This window comes from Oncorhynchus masou, chromosome 24 (genome assembly GCF_036934945.1).
Source record: "Oncorhynchus masou masou isolate Uvic2021 chromosome 24, UVic_Omas_1.1, whole genome shotgun sequence".
NCBI classification, from domain to species: domain Eukaryota; kingdom Metazoa; phylum Chordata; class Actinopteri; order Salmoniformes; family Salmonidae; genus Oncorhynchus; species Oncorhynchus masou.
The window spans coordinates 57,728,714-57,754,700 of NC_088235.1; the positions used below are offsets into that span (position 1 = coordinate 57,728,714).

General features: G+C 43.6%; 1 protein-coding gene and 1 long non-coding RNA gene across 2 annotated transcripts in view; both read left to right on the forward strand.

Moving 5' to 3' along the window:
* Positions 1–11,291, forward strand: part of LOC135511647 (uncharacterized) — a 53,211-nt gene extending 41,920 nt beyond the window's left edge. The window contains exon 3 of the long non-coding RNA XR_010451286.1: positions 10,989–11,291. This is a non-coding gene — a long non-coding RNA (uncharacterized LOC135511647). The remainder of the gene's footprint in view (positions 1–10,988) is intronic.
* A 3,299-nt stretch (positions 11,292–14,590) lies between these two features.
* Positions 14,591–25,987, forward strand: part of LOC135512373 (collagen alpha-1(XIII) chain-like) — a 52,687-nt gene continuing 41,290 nt past the window's right edge. Inside the window, exons 1-4 of the mRNA XM_064934358.1 lie at positions 14,591–14,611; positions 17,471–17,506; positions 18,924–18,950; positions 25,381–25,431. Of these exons, the coding sequence (XP_064790430.1) occupies positions 17,486–17,506; positions 18,924–18,950; positions 25,381–25,431 (99 nt within the window). The 5' untranslated portion in view covers positions 14,591–14,611; positions 17,471–17,485. The remainder of the gene's footprint in view (positions 14,612–17,470; positions 17,507–18,923; positions 18,951–25,380; positions 25,432–25,987) is intronic.

The window sequence follows — 25,987 nt, forward strand, 5'->3', positions numbered from 1 at the left end:
TATCATCTATCATAGGCTGTTTGCTCCATTAATTTTCTGCTAAGCATTGTATTTAGCTGTTCCAAGGCCAGATCCCTCCGATTAGACCCCAGCAGACAGAACTCTCCACCTCTGACAACACTAAACCCACGCGCCGCTTCGGGCCCCGGTCCAAAAACCACAGGATATGTCCAAATAACTCCTGATGATTTTAAACATAAGCAAATGAAATGTAGCTGCCATGTCCAAGCCACGTATTCAAATCACTCCACTGGGTTGTTTCCTTTGGCTGATGACGAACAGCTTAGGAAGTGCGTAGTGCATGACATATTGGTTTTCATGACAGAGGCCCGTGGACTTGTGAAGGTTATTTAACAGCTACAGTAGGGCCCTCTAGGGTTACAGTGGGAGCATCCTTGAGAAGGCGTTGAGGAGGCTTATCCGGAGTTTGCTGGTAAAAACTCCTGAAACCCAGCACGCATTTGCTCTGTGGATTTTCTCATTTTCCCGCGATCCCTCCCAGTTGTATAGTGAGTTGTAGTCTAATTCCTTTAGCGTTTGTCAGATCTGGCAGGTTTGAATACATTCTTCCTCCTTTTAATCTTCGATTTATTTGTGAAATGAACTGCAGACCAGTAGATGTGGTGTTTTGAAAAGGTTGAATGTTGGAGACCAGCTGCCCTCTACCTCTCCATTGGCATTCCTGTCTGTTCAAAGGCCTCCTTGTCTGGCAGTGAAGTCAAATAGTTTTTTCCCCCTGTGTCTCTTTTGTGTGCTGTTAGTTCATGGCCTTAAAGTCCAACAACAGTTAAATCTGTACAAAAGCGAACCATGCCAGCCTGAATGAAACTTGCAATTTGAACGCAAACCCACTACCAAAGAGATAGTTCGGGATTTTGACAATGAGGCCCTTTATCTACTTCCCCATAGTTTGATAAACTAGTGGATAACTCGTGGATAATATTTGCATGCAGTTTGATAGAAGTTGCTAACTAAAGCCATTGCTAACTAAGGTTAGCTCAATGACTGGAAGTCTACACCTAGCTGTTCCTGTAGACTTCCAGTCATTGCTCGAACACTAGGTCGCACTGGCTCGTAAAATGACCTCTAACTTCCTTCATACTGGACACAGATACATAAAAATTGGATCCACGACATCATCTGTCTCTTGTGAAGTATATAAAGGGCCTTGTTCTCTCCCGAGTGGTGCAGCAGTTTCATCACAGTGCTTGAGGCATCACTACAGTCCCGGGTCCGATCCCAGGCTGTGTCACAGCCGGCTGTGACTGGGAGACCCATGAAGCGGCGCACAATTGGCCCAGCATCGTCTGGTTTAGGGGAGGGTTTGGCTGGCTGGAATTTCCTTGTCCCATTGTGCTCTAGCAACTCCTTGTGGCGGGCCGGGTGCCTGCAAGCTGACTTTGGTTGGCAGTTTCCTCCGACACATTGGTGCAGCTGGCTTCCGGGTTAAGCGAGCAGTGTGTCAAGAAGCAGTGCGGCTAGGCAGGGTCATGTTTCGGAGGATGCATGGCCCTCAACCTTCGCCTCTTCCGAGTCCGTAAGGGAGTTACATCGATGGGACAAGACTGTAACTAGCAATTGGATATCACATAATTGGGGAGAAAAAGGGGTAAAAATAAAAACAATTATATGGACTTGGTCTTTTACCAAATAGGACTATCTTCTGTATACCACCCCTACCTTGTCACAACACAACTGATTGGCTCTATTCTCATTCATTTCTATGGAGAAAAAACCCTTACCTTCAAATCAAATTTGTATTTGTCACATGCACCGAATACAATAGGTGTAGACCTTACTGTGAAATGCTTACTTACAATGCTTACTTACCCAACAATGCAGAATTGTTTTTTTTAAGTAAGAAAATATTTGCTAAAAAGAAAACAGAAACAAGGCTATATACAGGGGGTTACCGTCAATGTGCGGGCGTACAGGTTAGTCAAGGTAATTGAGGTAATATGTACATGTAGGTAGGGGTAACGTGACCATGCATAGATAGCAAACAGCGAGTAGCATCAGCGTATAAAAGGGGGTCAATGCAAATAGTCTGCGTAGCCATTTGATTAACTGTTCAGCAGTCTTATGGCTTGGGGGTAGAAGCTGTAAAGGAACTAACCTTGACTTGGCTCTCCGTGTACCCCTTGCCGTGCGGTAGCAGAAAGAACAGTCTATGACTAGGGTGGCTGGAGTCTTTGATCCTTTTTAGGGCCTTCCTCTGACACCGCCTGGTATAGAGGTCCTGTAAGCAGGAAGCTTGGCCCCAGTGATATACTGGGTGGTACTCACTACCCTCTGTAGCGCCTTGTGGTCAGATGCCGAACAGTTACCATACCAAGTGGTGATGCAACTAGTCAGGATGCTCTCGATGGTGCAGCTATAGAACATTTTGAGGATCTATGGACCCATGCCAATCTTTTCAGTCTCCTTAGTGTTGCCGTGCCCTCTTCACAACTGTTTTGGTCTGTTTGGACCATGATAGTTTGTTAGTAATAACGACTCTTGTGTAGCTTGTGAGCATCATAGAGCAAAACAAATACTTTGTAACTCAAACTATTTTACTCAACATACATATTTGTAAAATAGACCCGGCCCCGGGCCACTTCAGGATCCACCCTTGTCTCACAAACACTGCTCTATGTATAAAATGATTTAAAAGTCCTAAATCACGCTAGCGTTACTGTGGCACTCATTGGGTTAAAACCAACGCTCAGTTCCAAAGGTCTGACAGTGCATTTCCAATGATTGTCAATTAGCAATTCAGGAAAATGTAACCTAGTATCCCGCAGCACTGCTGTTTAACCGCATTTTTGAATTATATAGTTTAAACTGTATGTTTCAAATGCTCTGGGTAACGTTTTCGTTACATGGGAACACCAACATTACTGCTGCTCCTTATAATGTACAGCAGCCTACATTTATAGTATTTTTTATCACTAGACATGCAAACTCATTAATATACTGCATGTACGCGCTTAAAAGGGTACAGCTAACTGAGGGTGTTCAGTCATTGGGACTGGATTCCACTGGAGACACAATTCAATTGTTGCCGTTTCACATCTATGATTTAAATAGAGAAACATATGTCAGTTGCTAAAAACAAAGGGAGATTTATGCACCCCTCCATTAAACCACTTACTGCAAAGGAGTGGAAGAGGAAGCCTTTCTTCTGCCCAGTCTGGAGGTTCAACTTTTAAATGTGTGCCTCTCCCTCCCGAGAGCAATTTGGGAGAATAATGGTAAAGTCAGGTTAATGGTGGCTTTTCTGGCACAACCACAATGGCGTCTTTGTGGTGATCTGCTGTAAGAGGCACTGCGTAATTATTTAATCTCAGGGCTTAGTGACGTTCTGTGGTCCAACAGTTGTTTGGAAAAATATTTCAGTCTCAACCCATTTTCTCTCTTTCAGACATTCCAGGAATGGTACAAGAAGAAACAGAATGGGATCGGGTTGTGAAAGACTGAACAGAGATGTTTTATTTGTGTGCAGAAAGTGAAAGGCAGGTCCTCTGCAACATAAAGTATTGCTTATTACATTGATGATTAACTTACACGGCATTTAATGATTTTCTCCTGATCTGGTATTGCAGTGTGTTTACATTTATCTGTTCAATGTGGTCACTTTCCTCTGCACATGGCCTCTGAAGCTATTACAGTATGTAAACCATGGAAGGAGACAGTCGAGGGCATTTAAATTGTGTACAGCATGCGGTGCCCCCACTCCCCCTTAGTTTATTGGCTCTTTACCTAAAGCTCTTTTCCCATGGCCTCCACATCCCATGGTAACTAACTAATGGAACCAGAGTTTGCCATGCATCGACACCCATCTCTTCAACCATGAACAAGCTAAATGACACATAGACAATGTGTCTGGATGTGTATGTTTTGTGTTCCATTGAAATGTATACACAATATTCTGCTTTTGTTTGACGACCAAAGCAATTTCACTCGTGGTGTTTAACGGTTGCCTCTCAGCAGTAGTAGAGAACATCTTTTCATGAACGTTGGCCTCCCCTCTTTTCACTGTGACGTTTTCTCATATCATGACATCAGAGGCATATGAGCCCCCCCAAAAAATCATTAGCGTCTTTAAAACTATGAGTCATGTTTAACAAGGCAACAACTCTACAAGGGCTCCTTGTGAACTGGTCTGTGAACTGTCACCTTTGGGTACACTGAGAGGATCGGGGAACCTCTGCATTGGATCTCTGTGGTTAGCATAGGCTCCCTCTGGCTTGCTGTCTACTGTTCTAGACATGCTGTCTTTTCACAAGGACTCTCCCCAGGACCAGTTGAAATGAGCAGAGGAAGGGGTGTGTGATGAACTGCTGATTTGTCTAGACGTGACATTTTTGTGTAGCGCTGGGAACCTGATAGGGCCGTTGTTAATCTTTATTGGTTCCCTGTGGACGGCAGAGGTGCAGGGAGAGGCCTATCCCATTCTTTCAAAGAACTAATCTCCCTCGCCTTTTGGACCGGTCATATAGTCATATTTTTATTTGGTTATGATTTTTCCAGATTTCAATAAGAAGAGGAGGTTTTTCTCTCAGTAGCTAGGTTTTCATCCAATTGGTGACAGATTTCCATACAAATATTCTCAAATTTCGTTTTTTTGCGTGAAAGAAAAACTGGGCATGATGAAGTAGTGCACATAAAAATAACTTTTGGGATTAAATTTCCATGTACCAAATAAAAATTACAAGTAGTACAATTACAAGTAAATGGGTTTTATCACATTTTCAACTCCACAGATCCTTATGTCACAAAACATGTTTTGTTATATAATGAATGTGCCCACTCTGGTCTTTGCACGTGCGATGTAGCCAAAAGCTCTCAGATTCAGTGTGGGTAGTTTATCTACATGATGAGAATCCTATATTAAACAAAAGAGCAAGATTATTTGTCAAATGGCAGCCAAGCATTGACCATCGTGTCACCAGAATAAGACCCTCAATATTTATTGGAAAGCAGCATCAAGTTCGACACCGTGCACTTTCACCGCCCTTTGAAATTCGTCATCATTTATTTCATCTGTAGCCTAATAAACTGCATGCTTTCCCGAGTTGTAGTGGGAGGAACACACAACATATCGTGTGACTCCAAGTTTACTTCGATATGATGGTTATTATATGATTATTTGCTCATAAAGGCATTTCTGCCACCACTGGTCGCATAACACATTTTACAGACTCAAAAAGATCCCACCTTGTCTAATGTATTTTGTTTTGTCGACATTTAAAAAGTTTACCGACGATTTCGCTGTTTCCATTAGGACTGTTGTGACATTTTTTTATCCAACATGTACTTTACTCACGTGAAAAGGTTGGATGGAGACCTGGTTAATGACAGTAAATCCCGCCCTATGCTTGAACAACTGCAACTGAAAATCCTTTATGTGCAAAAGGAAATTGGCAGAGAGCAAAATCAATTGACTGTTATTGCAAAGTATTTGTTTCCCCTCAAAATAATGATTTAAAAAATATATATTAATATGTTTCGTAGTATGAGCATTTTAGCTCTATGCGATTTATGCCCTTTAGTGCTTGTGGTAGAGTTCTGTTGATAATCCACATTTTATAATTTTCTGCCTAAAATAGCATCATTAAATTATCACCTGGCTGTGGCACTGACCCTGTTGTACTATTGGCTATTGAAAGTAGTGCCCCCTATTGGCTCTCCATCACCACTACCGGCAACAACCTTTCCCATGCGATCTTCAATACAAATGCCAACCAACCATCCCAACGCTGCTTTTAGATACTGTCTTTACGAATCTCAACAGCAGGAAGAGAACAAGCGTGTTCTATTTCAGCACTAGTGCCGCTGCATTCCATGCAATAGCATGGCTCCAGACTTACCACATCACCAAGCAGACTTTTTGAACGCTGCAAGGTTGTCAACCTAAAAATGTCCAATGAGAGTGACCCCTGGGTTCTGGCTCTATCTTGCATAAGGCTAAAACAGGCAGTGTTCTTACTGTTCTGGCACAGCACACTGTAGCCTTTTCCATTTAACCCTGTGGTTTCCCCTGTCTGGTCTAGTGTATTGGGAACTCTCCACTACCCTTAAAGTACATTTAACATTTGTGCCGGCCACTAGTGTGTGTTTACAAGGGGAATTGGAGAAGCATGGAATCCAGCAGATTGGCTCAGGAAGAGGGGGTTGGGAGGGTATTTTCAGCACTGGAATTCCATAGGTTATTCCTGGATCTATATCGCAGGACACGGATCGTCTTAAGATGGTAACCCACCTGCCGATAAGGCCTCAGATCCAGTGTACTCAACCGACTCAAAAGGTCATGTGAACTTAGCATCAAGCCAAGGAAATGAGAGTCTTTTTGAAGTTTTGAGTTAGTGTGGATGGTTATAAAAAAAGGCAGGATAAAGTGCTCAATTTACTGTTCACATACAACAAAAAGTTTGGGTTATTGATGTTGTATGAGGAGGTGATGCTGAAACTATCATTGTGCGGAAAACATTCTTTGCATCTGTTGTTGAGTTCAAGACAGACATACACTACATGGCCAAATGTATGTGAACACCCCTTCAAAATAGTGACCTCACAAGCTCACAGAACAGGGCCGAGTGATGATTTTTTTTTTTTTTTTGTCTGTCCTCAGTTGCTGTACTCACTACCAAGTTCCAAACTGCCTCTGGAAGCAATGTCAGCGCAATAACTGTTCGTCGGTAGCTTCATGAAATGTGCTTCCATGGCCGAGCAGCCGCGCACGAGCATAAGATCACCATGCGCAATGCCAAGCGTCAGCTGGAGTGGTGTAAATCTCACTGCCATTGGATTCTGGAGCAGTGGAAACGCGTTCTCTGGAGTGATGAATCACACTTCACCATTTGGAAGTCAGACGGACAAATCTGGGTTTGGTGGATGCCAGGAGAACGCTACCTGTCCGAATGCATAGTCCCACTGTAAAGTTTGGTGGAGAAGGAATAATGGTTTGGGGCTGTTTTTCATGGTTCGGGCTAGGCCCCTTAGTTACATTGAATGGAAATCTTAATGTGACAGCATAGAATGACTTTATAGACGCTTCTGTGCTTCCAACTTTGTGGTAACAGTTTGGAGAAGGCCCATTCCTGTTTCACCGTGCCCCTGTGCACAAACTGAGGTCCATACAGAAATGTCAAGACCGGTGGAAAGCCTTCCCAGAAGAGTGGAGGCTGTTAGAGCAGCAAAGGAGGGACCAACTCCATATTAATGCCATGATTTTGTAACGAGATGTTCCACATACTTTTAACCACGTAGTGTAACTAATCGCTCAAACTTAAGCTTAGTGTTGGGTAGATGCTTGCCGTCTGAATTATTATCAGTGGTGAGGGAGGGAGACACGCCCAAGAGTTTGCATGTGTAGCAGGCAACATTAGACCTCCATTTCCGACTGTCACCAGCTCAGGTCCTTACATAAGAAGGACAACAGGTGTCAGTGGTACTTGGACAGCATTTTGTCCGACTGAGGAGGAGCTCGGCGTTTGGCATGCTTCATATAAATGCGTCAATAAACTTCCTATTTTATGTGTGTCTGTATACATGCTGAGTGTGTTGACTTTGCCCCTTAGAGTGTAATGCTTTGGCTTCATGGCCCTTGTATTGTACAACTGGAGTGTTGTGGGCGCCATCACATGAGCTATTTTTGCAACGCCATGCCTCCCAACGTGCCTTTGGACCAAGGTTGTCTATAGATGTCCCAGAGCGGCCTGCTGGCCTAGCCAACAGGATGTGATGGTGAGCCCAGAATGCTGTTGGAATCTGAGTCCATGCTTGCTTCCCCGTGCTTACGTGCAAGGGGTTTAGGCTTTCGCCTCTGGAGCTGTTCACCCCCACAAGAATTATTGGAGCACCCCAAAATGTTTGCTCCGCCCATCAGTGACTCAGCCTGCGCTGGGTGGGCGTGTTTTGGCGAGCACCCCATCTCTTAGCGCTGTCCATGAGCTTGCAACCCAATGCTTAGTTTCTGGCTTTTTTTATTGAATTATACATTTTTTGGCTGCATATTGAAGGCTGGCCAGCACTTCTACACATAGCTCAGCACAGTTTCTCTAGTTTCTAGTTTCATAAGCTGCCAATATCCCTTTCCAGGACATTCAAAGCTGCAAATACACAGTCAGCACAGATCTAGAATGACTGTGCAATATGTGAAGATGTTGGCTTGCTAGGAGTAGACCCAGCCTGGGTAAAGGGATATTGCTGAAGTGGGTGTGGAGTGCAACTAACTGCTGGTTGTTTTTCAACCAGGGCCTCCTGGGTCGAGGGGAAAGAGAGGTCACAATGGGGATTCAGGTAGGTTTACTGTACTGTACCTGCCCTCCACTCTGCATTAGACTGTAGGCCTGTAATGGAACAGGTGAAGAAACATCATAAACCTAATACATTCAATGGAATCAGTCATCTCCTGTTATATGGCAACTCTGACAATGACCTTATTTGAGAAAGCAAATTAATATGTGTGTGGGTGTTTTTTGTTGTTGTAGGAATTTAGTATTTTTTTTTAGGAATTGAGTTTAGTGGGGGGGGGGGGGTTCTCAGAATTTAGTTTAGTGTTGTTTGGGGGGGAATTGAGTTTAGTGTTTTGATTCTGTATATTGTGATGAAGTAAAACTTATCTGAAAGGAACACATTCACCGCCCATTCTGGTTGGAGCCAGACATCTCCTTTGGGTTTGCCCCACTCAGGTTTGACATTTGCTTGTACTATAGTCTTTACTACAGGGTCGAGTCCAAAATAGCGCCTTCCCAGTAAGGAGAAGCTTAGGGAAAATGCTAGAAATTGCTAGAAAAACATAAAAATAAAAATAATGCAACCCTCAAAGGGAAGGTTTTGTCATCCCTGATTGCATCATCTGTTTTTCCTGGATGTTATTGCTCATGTCAGAATGATCACAGGTCTGTAGGAGTGGCCTGACAGTATCCAGCTGTCCGTTTGGAGAGTAATTACTTTCAGGGCTGTTTCTCTAATGTCTATGACAGCTTCTTGCAGTATAATAAGGATGTATTAAGAGTGACCTTCAGACTCTGTCCTCCTTCATTATGGTGTGGCTCCATGGGGTTCTAGGTGTCCTGAGCCCACAGGTTTTTTACTCCTCCTCACTGAGCAGACTACTTGTCCAGCTACAGACCATTTAACAGAGAAACCAACCATCATCTGCTTGCTTCCATTCCCATTTTTCACGTTGTTTTTAATGCGAACAGTCTGGAAAACCCGTATGATCCATTTTTCTCTCTCCAGTTCCACTGCTTGGCTTGATTGTTAATGGGAACATTCCCCCCGGAACAAATTGTCCTGACAGCTGTTTTTTTTAATTAACTCACAGAGTCCTAAACTAGGACCAGACAAAATAAGCCATTGAGAAGCTAATGCCGGTGATTTGATGTGACGTTAAGGGAAGTGATTTGTCATCAGTCATTTTCCTCACTGTCCTGTGATTGATGGGATGCCATCTTGTGTGACCCTACCTTGTTTGACCCGGTCTTGATTTTGGCAGTAATTGATTCTGTCTGGTGACTGAGGTCTTTCTGATGATCCCAACTAAAAGGTCAGAGGAAAGCGTGGTCATAATGTAAGAAATATACCTGCTCCTACGCTTTGACTACTGCTGGAGTATTGCCTCTGCGCCTGCCTTGTGTTTCTGATGAGAGTTGTAAAGTTTTATGTGACCTATCAGGGTTGTCCTTTAAAGAACTTCAACTATCAGTTGTTCTACTATTAGAAAGCATTGATTCCATTTGTATTTCATCACTTCTGGTATTGTGATTTGTAATACCGCTCATGGAGTCCAACGTAGGAGTGAAATAAAATGCTAATTCGGGGAATCATTTTTGAAGAACCAGTTCCCAGGATTTAGTAAGCATGCTGAGAATAGATATGCCATTGAAAGTGCTTCTTGTTCCAGGAGAAGACTTCATCTGGTTCCTGGAAAACTGCCTGTAATGTCACGTCGGTGTGGATGTCTCTCCACAATGGAAAAAGTAAATGCAATAAGTAGTGCATTCATCTCAGCTGGGTGTGGAGGAAGCTTTTGAGGAGCGACACCGTTTTGGCGTTGGGCTCAGTCTCATGCTACAGGCGGTGTAGTGTCATCTGGCATCTCCCTGGCCCAAGTTTCTCTCTCTCCATCCCTGTTCTCATCAATCCAGAAATTGCTAGGCAGACTATTTCCAACACTACCAGGGAGGGGAAATGTCTTAAGGCCAGGCAGGATTGTCTCATTGGAGGGCTGAGGGAGAGTCCAGCTCCCAAAATGAGTACTTTTATGCACCAAATTTCTTGATGTGACGCACAAAAAATATGACCTGCCTATATGCTCAGCGTATCCACAAGTTGTCTCAAGAGTGCTGATCTAGGATCAGTTTGACCTCTTAGGTCATAATAAACAAGATTTTTACGGACCGATCCTAGATCAGCACTCCCACTCCGAGACGCTTTGCGAATACGGGCCCAGTAGTCCCTTCTGTGTCTCTGAATGTGGTTGGGGACAAAGACAAAGAGCATGAGTGAGGCAGAAGCTGTCCCGCTGGGCACAGACGTCAATTCAACGGCTATTCCACCTTGGTTCAGTGTAATTTCATTGAAATGATGTGGAAACAATGTTGATTCAACCAGTGTGTGCCCGGGTAGGGTGGGTCATGATGGTTTGGAGGAACTCCCTTTACCACTTGACTAATAAAGTCTTCTATCCTTTCACAGAGACGATTTGTGCTTTGTCGATGGAAGTGGTGAAAAACCTCTTCTCCTAACTAAACTGAGATGTTTTGAGTCATGATTTTTACTGTTCTATAACTCAAATGCAGGAAGGTTGTCGAGGTGACTCATTGTACCGGTACAGAACAAATCCAAAGCAGACCACCACCGTACTGAAACTGAACTGAAGAACACTTGAAAAACTTTCCATCTCACATTGTCCTAACTCAATTTCTGTCATGACCTGATCAGTGTTTTTCTATACTGAATGACTAATTGAATCTTTCTCTCTCTCTCTTTTGCAGGACCTCCTGTAAGTAGAGCTGATACCTTGTGTGACCATGCAGAGAGTGGTAAAGTGACTGTGTTTTTGTGTTTGGGAGTGGTTTTTTGTGTGTGCAATGGGTATATGTAAGTCCTTAAAGGTACAGTGATATCTCTGTTTGATGGTACCTAATCTTGCCTAAATGCACCCTTTTGGTGCTGCTGTGTGGTGTGTTTGCAGAGACCTTGTAAAGAGCGGCAACATGATGGTTTTGAAGGCATATCATTGAGCATATCAAGGCAATTCGTTAAACATGGTCATTATAGTCAACTTGCGTTGTTTGTGGGGGTGGAAAAATTGTGGATATTCGTCAGTTAGTCAGTTACCCTTATTCAAATGTACATTTTAAGTGAGTCTCCATTTAGTGCTACAGCACATTAATTACAGCTGCCATCAGCTGCTAAGCATTTTAGTGGTTCAGCTCAGGGAAATATCAAGTGGTCTTGACATTATGAATGGTACATTTACACAGGGGTGTGAATGTTATTATGCCTTCAACTTAAAGTCACTCCTTGGAAAATATGAATCATAGGACCACTGAGGAGTGTTTAAAGGTACTTGCAAAGTCAGGAGACCAGGCGTGTTTTCCACTCAATCGTGTCTCTATTTGACAAGTAAGAAGCTTTGGGATGTCTGAGAGCACGTCTTCCCTGTCTCCCTTGTATCCTGCCAATACTCAGGGACCCTTAGCCATGTCAGCTTTAGCCTAGCGTCTCTCGGCTTACCTGCTGTGGGAGGGCAGGATGTATGGAACATCTTGGGCATGGGGCTAAAATTGGGCGTATCTGCGACAGCTGCATCCTGGTGCTGAGAGGGGGAGGAAGGTCGATGCCCAGCTTTGGGCCATAGCAGTGATTGATTGGTCAGCAGCAACCAAGCAGGGATGGATAGCCAGACCAGGGCCAGGGATAGCCAGAGACAGAAAGGCAGGCCTGGGAGGAGTGGGCTCTGTGGGTTTCCCGGAGAAACACTCACACCTGGGCGGCTGCTTTGCACACTTGATGAAAAGTTAATGGCTGATTTCCAGTCAAGTCAAAAGTAATGACTTAATTATGAAATTGCTAGCTATTACACGAGGATGAAGTTGATATCTATTTCTTATGATAAAAATAGATGCGTGTTTCACAGGGTAGGTATTCCTGTCACTTCTGCTTTCATTAAGTCAACAAAGGAAGGAAACTTTCCAAATGATTTAGTGGAGGTTTGAGTTGTGGTTGGAATCCTTTTGGAAGTTAAGTGCCATTATGTGCTGTGGTGTAAAACCTCTCCACTTGAAATGCATTAGCTATTCATACTAGAAGCACTCAGCTATACCGTAGAGACACAATAGCGCTACCACACAGGTCTCCTTGAACCTGCAAGTGAACTTTCATATAAGGAATAGCACTGGAAGTAATTGATTAAGTTACGTTTTAAATCACTGCTTATATATGAAAAGGGTATTTTAAGACATAAATAAATCACCAACATATCATCCAGGTCAAGGATTAATTGAGAATCTCTCTCACTGTGACTAAATGCCAGTGTATGTTTTCAGTAGTAAGAGGGAGCAATATGGCGCTTCCCCCTGTGTTTGATGAATCGCCTCAGTTCTTCTTAACACGCAGGTCCAGACGATCTGTATAAATACTCTTAGCCTCTATTTACATTGGGATATTAAGCTAACGCAATTACCCCATGTGATTGCAACTGTAAAATGACATGAAATTGGTGCTTTCCTGTTCCCCCCGAAACCGAGGGCCTTGGTCCTTTTCAAAATATAATACTCCATCATTCATCATAGGTCATATCACAGGCGCTTGGCCTCGTGCATTTAACACACTCTAAAACAATCAGCGTTGATGGGAAACTCCTTCAGACTCAAATGAAACTGAACAGCATAAGAGCTCTCCATCGCTCCACCGTTCTTAAGCTCAGATTCAGCGCTGCTCAACACACGCAGTTGACACGCTATAAGTGTACATTTGTCTGAGAAGGACATATTGTTGAAAATGAATTGCTAACAGACCTGTTTTCCAGAAACTAATTTGGTCTCCCCTTTTTGTGGCCTTTTTTTGTCTGCCTTTTGGTTAAATTACAATCAGTTCAGATCTACAGTAAAACAAACCACTCTCCCACACCTCCACCCTTACTACTAAAGGTACAGGCGGGCCCCAGGGGCCACGGAAACCCCCAAGGGGGGGACCTCTCATTCGTCTACCAGCACTCGGCCCAAATGGGAGCCACATGTGCCTGGCGTAATTCCAATGAGGGGTTCCTTTCGGAGTTAGGGCCCCTGACCCCTGCAGACAGCCCACAGAGGCCCTGTAGCAGGCAGGCAAGCAGTCAGGCACCCATGTGCAGTATGTTCTCACTTAGCACCTGGCCTTGCACCTCACCTCAGCACTGCCCCAGACCTCCAGGGCCATGCAAGGTGCTCCACAGAAGCGCTGATCATTATGCTTCCTAACAGCAGCAGCTTGATTCACTCCCCTGAGCTTGAACATCTATAAAATCTAGCTTCACTTAAGTAGATCAAATAGAATTATGATATGAGATGGGGGAGTGTGTTAACATCTCTTCCCTTTAGGATTGTTGATGGACTGTTGATGCAAGATTCATGACTTCCCGGCCAATAGTCGCCCACGCGCTCAGTATAGGGAGAGGACACAACCATTACTCTCGTTGGCTTTTCAGGGGAGATTAGAGTCAGAATGTCAGTCTGTAAGCCATATAACTCCTCCATAGACATAACATACTCCTCTGTGGACAAACAATGGCCAGTGACTTTGGGAAATGTCAAGGGTTCCTCTTTCCGTTTAACCAGTCGTTACCGCGGTGTCCTTTACTGATACAGCACGGATAAAAGAGATGTTGATTTCTGTTCCCTGAGCTCACCGAAAACAAAACACTCAGTGTTGGAGGAAAGGTTCCTTTCTCCTTGAACATGGCAATATTGAACACTGTATCGGACATCCTCATGGCTTTGTTGGTTTGTGAAAGGCGCTGCGCCAAAATCATTTTTTCCCATTCAACTTAGTTAGCCACCAGCTGCATAAAGAGCTTTACGTAGATGAATCCATGGCATGCCTTCTCACAAGACCTATCTTTGCATGTATTTACAGATTGATTGAAACAAATGGATGTCATTGGATGTTCTTTAATGTTGATGAGAATCTACCGTATACTACAGATAATTCATAACTTAAACAGCTGTGGTATATGATTGATCCTCGACTTAAAGAAGCATGCTATCGTCTCTTTCATGTCAATGAGGTCTCTCAGACCAAATGAAATGATGTCATGTTTTATTTGTTTTGTCTTTTGTTGTGGAATGCGGCCTTTGTTTTCTTTTGTGTCTGCCTGTTATAACTGAACCTGACAGAATACAATGAGCACAGACAACGACTTTTTGACATACAGTATTGGATACAATCCAAATACTCTGCAATGAGACAGTTCAATAATGACATAATACTGTCGATAACGCTCCAAAAACCATTTTATTCTGGCCTGGCTCAGTGTGATGTGAACTCTCTTTGTAATAATGTCACGTTCACTTTTTATGTTGTACCCATTTCTCTCACCCCTTTTCAGGGTCCGCCCGGACGATCAGGCTTTCCGGTAACTGTCTTTTAACTTCTGTCGGTCTGTGTGTTTTGAGATCTCTCTGATCTCTCTACTGAGAAGTTGCTTTTGTCCCACAAAAAAAAATGTTCCTAATCAACAAATGATCATTGGGGGAAAAAATGCATAGATGGACAATCAACCAATGAGTGAAAATGTGATTATGACAGCTTCTCAGCTAAGATACCTCAGAGATATCTCCTTAACAGAGAGACTGAGTGCATTGTATGCATACTTATACATTCCTCTTGTGTGATTGTAATGCCTTTATAGACAAACGGTGCAGCCATTCAATAAGATGTACAGCAGTCTTTACTAATACATTTAGATTGGACATATCATTTGCATTGAAAAGGTTATGCCCCTTTTCATGAAAGAGTCCATTAGGAACCCACTTTTATAAGAATGAGAGACCTCCACCGAGCATCCCAGACACAAGTGCAGTGGTTTTGTTATCACCTCAGGCCCTCTTTTGCCTAGCTCTTTGCTTTACTGTGTCCCTGTCAGCTTCCTGGTTACCCAGCTCTAACATGACTAACGCCCAACCAGTCAAATCCACATGGTCTCCATCATAGCATGGCAACAGGAGGCCGTCTTAGAGCTGACCTTTGACCCCAGCTGCCAGTTCTAACCTGTGAACCCCCCTCAGTCCTGTCAGGCTCACTGGTGAAACAGGCCCATAAAACAGTTTGAAGCGGAAGAGAAGGCTCACAGGGTGAGCTTTTTCAAGGGTTTTGTCAAAGTATGGACATGATAAGTTCCAGGATTTTTGATTGATGACACTGTCAAAGAACTGGACATTTTATTACAAGTGCTCTCCTCTCTTCTTGGAAAGGATGTGGTTTTGGAGGGGGAACTTGTCTGCATATAAATCAGTAATGTCTCCCCTTTTTCCATTGAGTGTGGTATATCAGATGTGAGTTTTGAACAAAAGAGCAAAACCACCTCGCGTGATGTTGGAACTCTATACGGTCCTGTCACGCTAACACTTCACTATTTTCTACTCTCTACTTCAAGCCTGCTATATATTCATTTCACAATTTCTCCATGCAGCTTCCACTAACTCATTCCCATTGATTCATTATTCTACAATGACAACCGTCACGTAATTATCACATTACGCCACAAACTCTTAAGATGAGTGTTGACTATCATAATACTTTTAAGCCCTATACATCCTCCTTCAGTCATGCCTCATCTAAAGTAATCCGCTGGTCTGAGTGTGTGTATACTGAAGCAGCAGCCGTGCAAGCGGTGGTGAGTGGAGCCGCTCCGTGGAGTGAGAGTGTGCTGGGCTCGGGCCTATAGTCCAGCTGAGTCTCATTACTCCTGTTAATACACTTGTAAATCCTCCTGCAGGGGTGCGGGTGTGTGTGTGTGTGTGTCCGTGCGTAAGTGCACGGACATGCATCCATGCTTGTTTGTTAAGTGGGGGGAGGGGGGGGGGGTCAGCAGTGTGGTCAGGGACCAGTGAATTTAAGACTGCCGCAGTCCCAGCAACTCTAAATCCCAGGCTGAGAGTGACAGGTGGGAGGGGGTCAGAGGGGACAGGGGGTGGGGAGGGGGGTGGGGTGGAAGTGGTCGCCTAAACTCTTGTCTTTTTTTAGGGCAACGGACTTCAACAATAGAAGGAAAACACAGTGGGGAATAGAGTAGGGAGTGATTCGATTTCTGTCTGAGATCTCTCGGAATGCTGCCTAGTACAATAACAGACTTGGCTCTGCGCGGGATAAAGTTTAGAGAGCCAGCTGTTCGTGTGATGCTCGGGAATCAACAGTTTGAGCGAAAGCTGCATTAAGTGAAATAGGAAATGACTGATTCTGCTCCTTATAAAGGCATAATACTGAATATAGGGAAATGTTGAGCAGGTATGATATTACAAGGCCTTGTCTTGAATCAGAACCTTGGAGAGGGCATATAGAGCCCTGCCTTACGCCATGAAATCTCTAGAGACCTGATAATGATGTTCCAGCATGGGGGTCATTGATTTGAATCACAGCGAGATTTGAAATAGTTGCCTTTCTACATAGCTGTAGCGGTTTGTTTTATTAACAATCTTTTCTTTTTTGTTGTTGTTATGGGGCAACTATTTCTCTTTATTTTATTAAAAATAGCCGTCACCTGTGGGACTCGCTAAAAGATAGTCAGCTTTATATTGATGACCACCCATGTTAGGTTAGTACTTAGGTCCATACTATGTTGAGGGGGGTGGAGAGAGAGTGGAAGTCCAACCCAGGCCTCTCCACCCAACATCCCTCACAGATTCAGGTATCCAGCACATGTTGTTTTTGCTGTGCGTTGTAACGACTTATGGGGCTGACCCCAAGCTGGTCAGCTGGCAAACCTCATCTCTGACAAGCATCTGATGTTTAAGTGACTAAGGGAAAGTTACACAGTATATTTAGTGAGTTCTGACATAATGTTTCCCTTTTATGAACCATTTTGCTTCAAATCCTCTCTGATGAGGCTTGTCTTCTGACCACCGTTGGTTCACTGCTTCACTGACTTATTCCAATGTCTGGCATACAGTAGCTAACCATGAGGAAACCTACAGGTTTGAGCATGCCTGAATCAAAATAGCTCAACCTACCAGAATGTTTGTGAATAGTTCCAAAGCTATACAGTGGCTTAACTTTACCACAGTTGATCTCTAAGGCCTGACTGTCTGCCATCGATTTAAACACACACATGATCTGTGTTTGCTGAGAAGAGCATAATATGACATTTTGATGGCATGATAGGATGAAAGCTAAAGCTCACGATTGGCAAAGTTAACCTGCTGGCTGTGATTGTCGTAGTTCTAGAAGATATCATCCTTGTTTACCTCTTTCCTCTTGACTTTGCGTTGCTTATTAGGGTGACAAAGGAACAATGGGAATTCCTGGAAGAATGGTGAGTGACATGATAATGTGCAACCGAGTAATGTGTAGAAACAGTCCAAGGGACATTGACCAAATAGAGGATACTTGAGTAATGTCTTTAAACTTTTCAAGAAAAGACTGAAGAGAAAGGGCACCAAAGGTCAGGCTATAACCAGATAAAGGTTCTTCTGAAATGTTCTGACATTTCTGACATTCTTTATTAATCAATATGTTGTTTTGTATATGCATGTGTAATTATTATAAGGTTTAAAATTGCCCATTGCAGATTGCAACCTTTGGTGCCCGTTCATCAATTATTCAAACTGACGTATCGGAGAGTATCAAGATATATGAGGATTGGGTTGGGTATATTTTGACATAGCTAAAGATGTGTAGTTGTACTGTAACTTGACATGTTTGCATAATGCTGAGAATTCAACTTCACAAACAAGGCTCTCATATCACCTAATATTTGCACTTATAGTGTGTGGACATGGCCTGCATTTAAAAGCGTCACGTCATGCTTATGACTGCTTCGAAAGTCATTTAACAAACATTGTATCATGTTAATGGAGCTGATCTTGTTAGCTGCGTACAAACATGCCAAATCACTGAAATGTCATACTCAAATATCTCAAAAGTCACAGATCAGAAAATGCTCTATTGTTGTCTAATGCATCATCCAATATTCCATTAATCCCCCTCCCCTTCCCACTCTCTCTCAAACGTGTAGATTTCAATTCATTCATTCATTTATTAGAACATAATGATGTTGCTATAAAAGCCAAACATTTTCGTATCTATTTTTTTTTGTATTAGAAACACAGTTTCCCCATATTTCATATCTGTTACGTTTTTTGGCTTGATACATATTCACATGTTTTTATTATTCCGCGTGTAAACTATATTTTGAGGTTTTTGGAATGTGGAATTGCCACGAGACATTCACACATTTGTTTTATTTTAAAGACGAGAAAAACAGTTTGCACTGTTTGTGGCCTGAAAATTCTGGCTTTAAAAACACTCCCTCTCCAACGTGGGTCTTTCTGCAGCATCGCTCCAGCTGTGAAGCCCATGCAGAGCACTTAATATTTCACACAGTGTAGAGGAGTTAAGCTACTATGTGGTCCTCAAGTACCTCCTCAAAGGAAGTCCTATTTTTCTGTCTTATCCCACGCTCCCAGCTCACTGCCTCTCCCTTTCCTTCAGTCACTACTACTTCTGTGAGAAAAGTACGTATCGACACTAGACAGCTCCCCGTGGCCCTAGACTTCAGCCCAGCCAAGCCCAGCCTCCTCTCCCCCCCTCCCCGCCCCTCCCCTTGACCACTTCTGAGGCTGATGCATGCCCCGTGTCTCTCTGTGCCTGTCTAACCCCGGTTCCTCTCCCTCTCTGTCTCTCTCCTCCTTCACACTTTGCATGCGACTGTGTCTGCTGTGACTGACCAGGGGATAAAAGGATACGCAGGGGAGAAGGTAAGTGTATAGGGACGTCAGTAGGAACAGCCAACCTCCAAAGCCTGCAGGAGAGAAGGCAGGGAGAGAGGCTTCAACAGGCTTAGTGGTGATGGTAGTGGTTAGAAGCACACACTTGTTCACTGTACGGTAGTGTATGGAGGCAATAGTTGATTTATTTCAAGGGCCCTGGGTGTTAGGGTCACATTCTGGAAACCATTTCCCACCCAGGTTGGATTACCTGTGTTTTTTCACTCAATGAAACAGAGTAGCAAATAATTGTCACATAAGATTCTCAGAGTTCTAATTTAAAGAGCAATTGCCCCTGAAAGGCCATTTTCAAAATGAGAAGTAGTTTGTCTGGCATCGATATGAGTGAGAAACATTTTATTCTAGTGTCAAAATTGTGTGTAAATAGCATAATTTTGGTCATAAAGTCATTATCGTCCCAAACAGAGCTTTGCGAGGTGATAGGGGGGGGAAGAAGGTTAAGGAACAGTTTTCCTTGGGTTGGGTTTATTTAAATATTGCCTAGATGCGCCCAGCTAGATGTGCCCTTAATGCCCATGGTCAATTTGGTTTCACATTCTATAAATAACCCTACGGGGCTAGTTAGGGACTATCTGTAAAATGCACGATGTACATGAGAAAATATTTTTAAATGTCAATAGCTCCTAATTTCAACGACTTGAAAACCACATACATATATTGAAAGCATTTAATGAGCAGTGGTTATTTAGCAAAATCGTGGGATGCATGTCAGCAAAGCCACTACACAACACTAAACAATACATTAATTGCACTATAACGGTGACCAACGGTGACCACAACCTGTTAGGGCCTACATAAAGCTGTACCAACAGCAGAGCTTTCTTTTCAGCATCATGGAGTGAATCCATACCACTGTTACACCTGGCTATCAACGGAGCCTTGTCTGGCAGCGAAACAGTTAATTCAGCCTCATTTACTGCCTTTTAAAAAACATAGCTGATATACCTGACTTGCTTAAACAGATGTGGTTTCTGCTGATAAGTGAGATGTACAAATTATTGCATAAGGCACTGAGGAGAAGATAAGAGGCAATCCTTATTTTTTTTACAATATTCGATGATTATATTTCTCTAAAACAAGCTATAGGCTACATGTGCACCTCCAAGTCAGAACAGTAGCCTAAGTTATGAGGGGGAAAGGGACCAAATTATTAGGGTGAGGCACATGGGCTACTAACATTTTACTACACAACATACACTTAGTATAACTTTCTTAGCTACAGTATACATTTTTGGACTCACCTTGTTGGGCTGTGCTCATTTGAACAGGAAGATTGCATGGTGGTCATCAAACTTTGTCATCAAAGTCTGGCATTTTCTAGATGTATGGTGTTTTCAAGACAACTGGGAACTCAGGGGAAAAAAACAAGGTTGAATCATTACGTCAGCGATCTTCAGGTCGGAGCTCTAGAAAAAGGGCAGAATTCCCGACTTGTAATTCCGAGTTGGATGACTGTATAAAAGTTATTTTCCCAGTTGGAGCTTGTTTTATTGAGAGTTCCCAGTTGTCTTGAACTCACTGAAGGCTGACATTTCCCAGTTCCGAGTTTCCAGTTGTTTTGAATGCGGCAGAAGTCATGCCGGATTGACAGCATGGCCAATGTATTCAACGTTTTCTGGCCCATGGTGTTGAATGTTTATCCTTTTAAGCTTGGAAAGAGACCCTTAAACCCAGACTTGGACCACACACCCACTCCACTGAATAGCAGGCGAGCGATTGCTTTGCAACACTTGTAGTTAGCAACTGATTCCTTCTAAACCACCCATTGTTGAATTTGCAATTTCCAACTTGTTGTGTAATGTTTATGTCCAATGGCCGATGAGCACTGATACGTTTTATCTATAATTTCTCTTCATATGACAAGGATTGAAAGGATTTGCCAGTAGATTGTCGAGTTGATTCATGACGATGACTGCTTGTCCAGCTTTCTAGTTAAGATTTTGAAAATATGATGTTGTTGTCAGTCCAATCAAAGCTACGGTAGATATAACGTGATTTGACGTCATTATATCTGTGGCCAATGACCTTGAGCCATCTTGGATGGGCACTTCTAATGTAACTATGGCAGCACACAAGGGGCTTGGATATTCGAGCTCCCCCTGTCGATTTTGTGGTGATGTAGTGTCCCCATGAGTGACAGAACACTGAGCCAATCACGGCGTAACTAGAGAACATTACCAACCCCTACGCTTTGTATTTTCCGCTGGCTGTCCCACCTCCACAGAAAGCACTGAACTAGGCTGAAACACCTGCCTTTTGGAGCTGCCTTACTCAAGAAAGCAAAAAAGAGACCATGTTTGTACACGGCTTTATTAACTCAAATGTTTTATTTATTTTTTACACTGTTTCAAACTGATATGTGACACCTATTAATGCCAAAATAACATGCAAAAAAAGACACAAAATAAATATAATATCCCACTATGTCCATGGCGATGCGTTCAAAGGGCACCCCAATGATCGGTTGGGGGACCAGCGGATTTCGGAAGTGTGCTTTTGGGGGCAGTGATTTGACACTCTTGGCAGCTGCGACAATATTCTTCCACGCCCATCCTCATCCCAGGCCAGTGGAACCGGGCGGTGATCCGTTCCCGGGTCTTCATCATTCCCAGTTGCGCCCCCAACAGATGGGTGTGGGCCAGTTGAAGAACAATTCCCACGTACTGTTGGGGCAGCAACAGTACCTCTCAAAGTTGATACAAAAGGTTATTCTTGATTTGGAAATGGGGGTATTGCCAGTCACTCACCCCTGGAAGTAGCTGGCCATCTACCGCTATCACTTGGGCTGCGGCAGTTTTCAAGTTCGGATCCTCCCACTGGGCAGTCCCGAACTGTCCCCTCAGTTAGCCCATGGCGGGTGTCTCGGCTGGTCCCTCAAAATCGATGAGGGGGAGGATGGACTACTCCTCCATTTGTTCACCAGAAGGGTTGGGTTCTGACACCCCCTGGGACTCCAGACCCGTAGATACAGGTTTGTCAACCACTTGCTTCCGGGCTGCGCAGGCGACGGGTCGTCCTCGCTCTCGTCTCTCGCCAGCTCATACCATTTTTCCTCAGCTCGTGCCTCCACAGTGCCGCGGACAATCTCGTCTCACGAGAAGGGGTACCGGCAACTCCAGGATGGCACCCACCATCATCTGGCAGCTCCCTTGTGGTGTCACGATTTTGGCCTGTACGGTCAGATACCACTTGGTGTCACCGTGGACAAAGGAAATGAACATCTCCCCACCACGTTTGGTCCCCTGGGCCAGCAGTCTCGTGGGTATGAGCGTAATCACACTCCCAGAGTCCAATAGTGCTTCGGTGTTGTGTCTGGTGACTTTCACCGGGACACCTCCATCGTGTATGTGGGTAATCAAGGGGCTGATTGCTCACCAGCTGGACTAGTCCCATAAAGGCACCAGAAGGGCAGCAGATGGAGGTAGGGACTGGGGAAGAGAGGTGACTACACTCCCGTATAGTCACGCTCAATACCAGAGATAATGGAGGGACATCGGTTTCGTTCCCCACAGGATACAGCAAGACCCCGGAGCCCAGAAGACGGTATCCCGGAGGAGATCTATTCTTTTCTCTTTGTTTATTATTTAAATAAACACCCTTGAAACCGAGCAAATAGAATTCTGTCCGTGTCTGATCTGTGTAAACGTCTTAACCAAACACCCTGGTCTGTCACAATATATATATTTATATATATTTATATATTTATATATATATATTTGTTTTAATTGAACAGGTGCCCCACCTGCCCTGAATGACGGGTGGCCACTGTTAATGAGAGAACTAAAAGATGTGCAACATGCAAACATTTTTCCATTTACATTGTGTAATTTATTGATGGTCCCTAACTATCCCCAGAGATAGGCTATCCAATGTCAAACCAACTTTGCCATGGTCGCACACCAGCCCAGCTGAAGCTAATTAGCGAAAGAAGTTGGCTAGCACTATCCTAAGTGACTTCAAGACACAAGACCTGGTTGGAATTTTTCAAGTTATCTACAAGTGGAGTGACTATAACTGTGTATTTTTTTGGCAGAGTGAATTTACAAACGCTTGCCACGTGCGAACACACACTCAAGACACCCACATTAAACCCCCACTATTTGCTGGTTGCTAAAATTCTAATAATTTGGCTCATTTCAGTTTATGTGACAAAATAAGCAAGTATAGTGTAGAGAATCATTGTACCATCGAAACCGCTGTGAAATATATTTTCCATCACCCAAAATACTGTATTTTCAGCTGTTTTAAGCTGGTGTACTAAACTGAAGGTAAAAGACGCAAAAATTAAAGAATGGGAAGCATAGAAATAGAGCATATAGAACAGGTCTACTGCTTCTTAGACTTGCTTTCAATGCGAATGACAGATCTATAACCCATGTGAATTTGGTCGGGTTGCCCAAAAAGTTACATATTACAGCTTTAAGGCTCCCTCTAGAAAGTTGAGAGACATTTATTGAGATCATGGTATACTCCAGATAAACTAAGCAGATTCCACTAAGATGTAGGTTTCAGAACCCTACCTGAAATTATATACACTGATGACCAATCTGCATTGGTGGTGGTGCATTGCATCACCATGAAATCTTATTTCCACCTCGAAGTTCTCAATATGTGTTCATTCCCTCAGATGGCCTATAGTAATCTGACCATGCAGACTTTTCCAGTCTACTAAATGGCCACAGTTGCAAAAGCGATCAGATCTGCCCTCTCTTTTGTTCCAATCAAAGCCAGAGGCAACAGCTTTTTGGATTCACTTTCATCAAACCTGAGGTGATATGGGATGTGCAGAGCTGAATGTGCGGCTAGAGGAGAAACATGCGTTGCATTCTTCACTGTCATACTGTAGAGAGTAGCAAGCTAGCCAAACAACTTCAATATGGCTCAGCTAGTCTGCCTGCCGGCGGAGAACCTCAGGAGTTATGGGTGGACTTGTGAGGAAACAGAAATAGTAACCAAGACTGTAAATGTAGAACCAGACAACGGCACTGGCTTTGGGTGCTCCCAACAGATCTGGGTCCAAAACAATCCAATAGCTTAGCTCATATTTCTCTGCACCAATTGTTTTAGGAGTGTAATATTGTGGCCTGTATCCCCATGTGTGGTTAGCTCTGGCTGCCAGGAGAGAGGATGAAGAAACACAGGGGATAGACAGGGAGGCTTGACTGCAAATCGTCATTAAATATGAAAACATCCTCTCCAGAACAAAGACAGAGAGCCAACACAAGGGGAACCTTAAAACAAATGAGTTCTGCGGGTTTCTGGGTGGGCCGTAATGTATGGGGCAAGTGACTGGCAGAAGACCAGAGAAAAGGAAAACCATGATGAATTGGTTAAAAGCAGAGAGAGAGAAGCATTCACCCAAAGAACACTTGCTGCTGGCTTCATGGGTATGGGAAGATTTAATATGGGAGGAAATTACATCTCAAAAGGCTGTCTCTATTCTTGGTGTTTCATAGTCCTGGGTTGTAAACGTCTGTGTTTGTTCTGAGTGGTTTCTGGTCTTAGTCATGATTTTCGGCCTCTTGAGATTGACCCTTTCGAACACCAGTAATCTGACCACTCTAGAAGGGCATCTGTAGATCTTCACTTGTCCAGTCTGTTGGATCTCTGTAACATGGGAGGAACTGTAAACCCCTGAACTATAGTAGATTCGAAGACCATTTTTCTCAGTGGTTTGCCTTTTGGCCACTGTGAGGCACCATCAATCCATCTTCTCCAGTAGCGCTGCGAGGCGACAGCACCTAACCAGAGTGTGAAAACAAATACTTCCCGTCCCTAAGTAGGCATTTGTTGAGAAACATTAAAATCACCTGCATTTGTGATGGATGGTTGGGCAATCAAAGATGTCCCAGTGATAGGGTTTCTGGGGCGAAAGCTAATTAGGGAAAGTGCTGGAAACCCGAGCCGGCCCCGTCTGGCCCAAGTAGTTTCTGGGATTGTGTTGCGAGGGTCCGTAGGTCTGTATGGACGGGGCTGACACTGTGCAAATCACCCACTTTGTGCCAGAGGAGCCCAGTGAGTTTTCTTGTGTTTGCACAGCAGTGCTGCTGACCTTCTGAGCGAGCGCTGCTGTCGAAGGTTTAAAGTATGCTTCTGAAATTTGAACTTTTGACTTTGCTGAAAACGTATAGAAATATGTTCTAAAGCCTCTTCGCCTGGAACGTGGGAAAGACTAGGTGTGCGTGTGTAGGAACTAGACGAACTGTATGTGTTACATATGTTAGTGGCTATTTTTTAAATAATTTCCCTCATTTACCATTTTATTCATGTACAGTACATATTATACAGAATTACTAAGCAGAACATCTGGTTAGCTGGATAGGACTAGGGGAGAGGTATTATTCCATTATTTTGTTCCACTGTTGGTGCGTCTTCTCACATTCTGTTTATCTGTCCATAGGGAGCGCCAGGGGAGCCAGGCCTGTCTATCATTGGGCCACGAGGACCTCCTGTAAGTGTCTTCACCTCGTCTTACACCTAATAAACCTGTGCATTACCTGTACTGTTAACTGCTGCTTTCAATTCTCCTTTTCAATTCATACGTCTTCACTTCAATGGCTCATGGCCTGCCACTCTGAATAAGCCTGGCATGATTGTAATGTCGTGAATTTGTCAACAGCAGTTATAAATGAAGTTATCTTGTGAACCCCAGACTCATGACCACATAGCAGAAATGTCAGAGATTCTACATGTCTGCCTGTCAGGACTTTCCAGACCAAGGATGCCATAGCTTTGATTTGCCTGTGATTTGCCTGTGATCTGGATCATTCTGTATTTCATCAGGATGAGAAGCGAAGACATTCCTCCACCTCTTATACTGAATCCCAGACACCAGAACCCAATGGGACCTATTGTATTAAATCATTTGTTTTCCTGAGGTGAAATAAGTGTTCTTCCTGCTTCAACAGCTTTCTTCCCCGTTTTCCTTCCTTTTTTATCAGTAGACAGACAATAGAGGTACTGCGTTGCACCTCAGTTGTGCAATATCCTGATTATGCTGTGAAGAA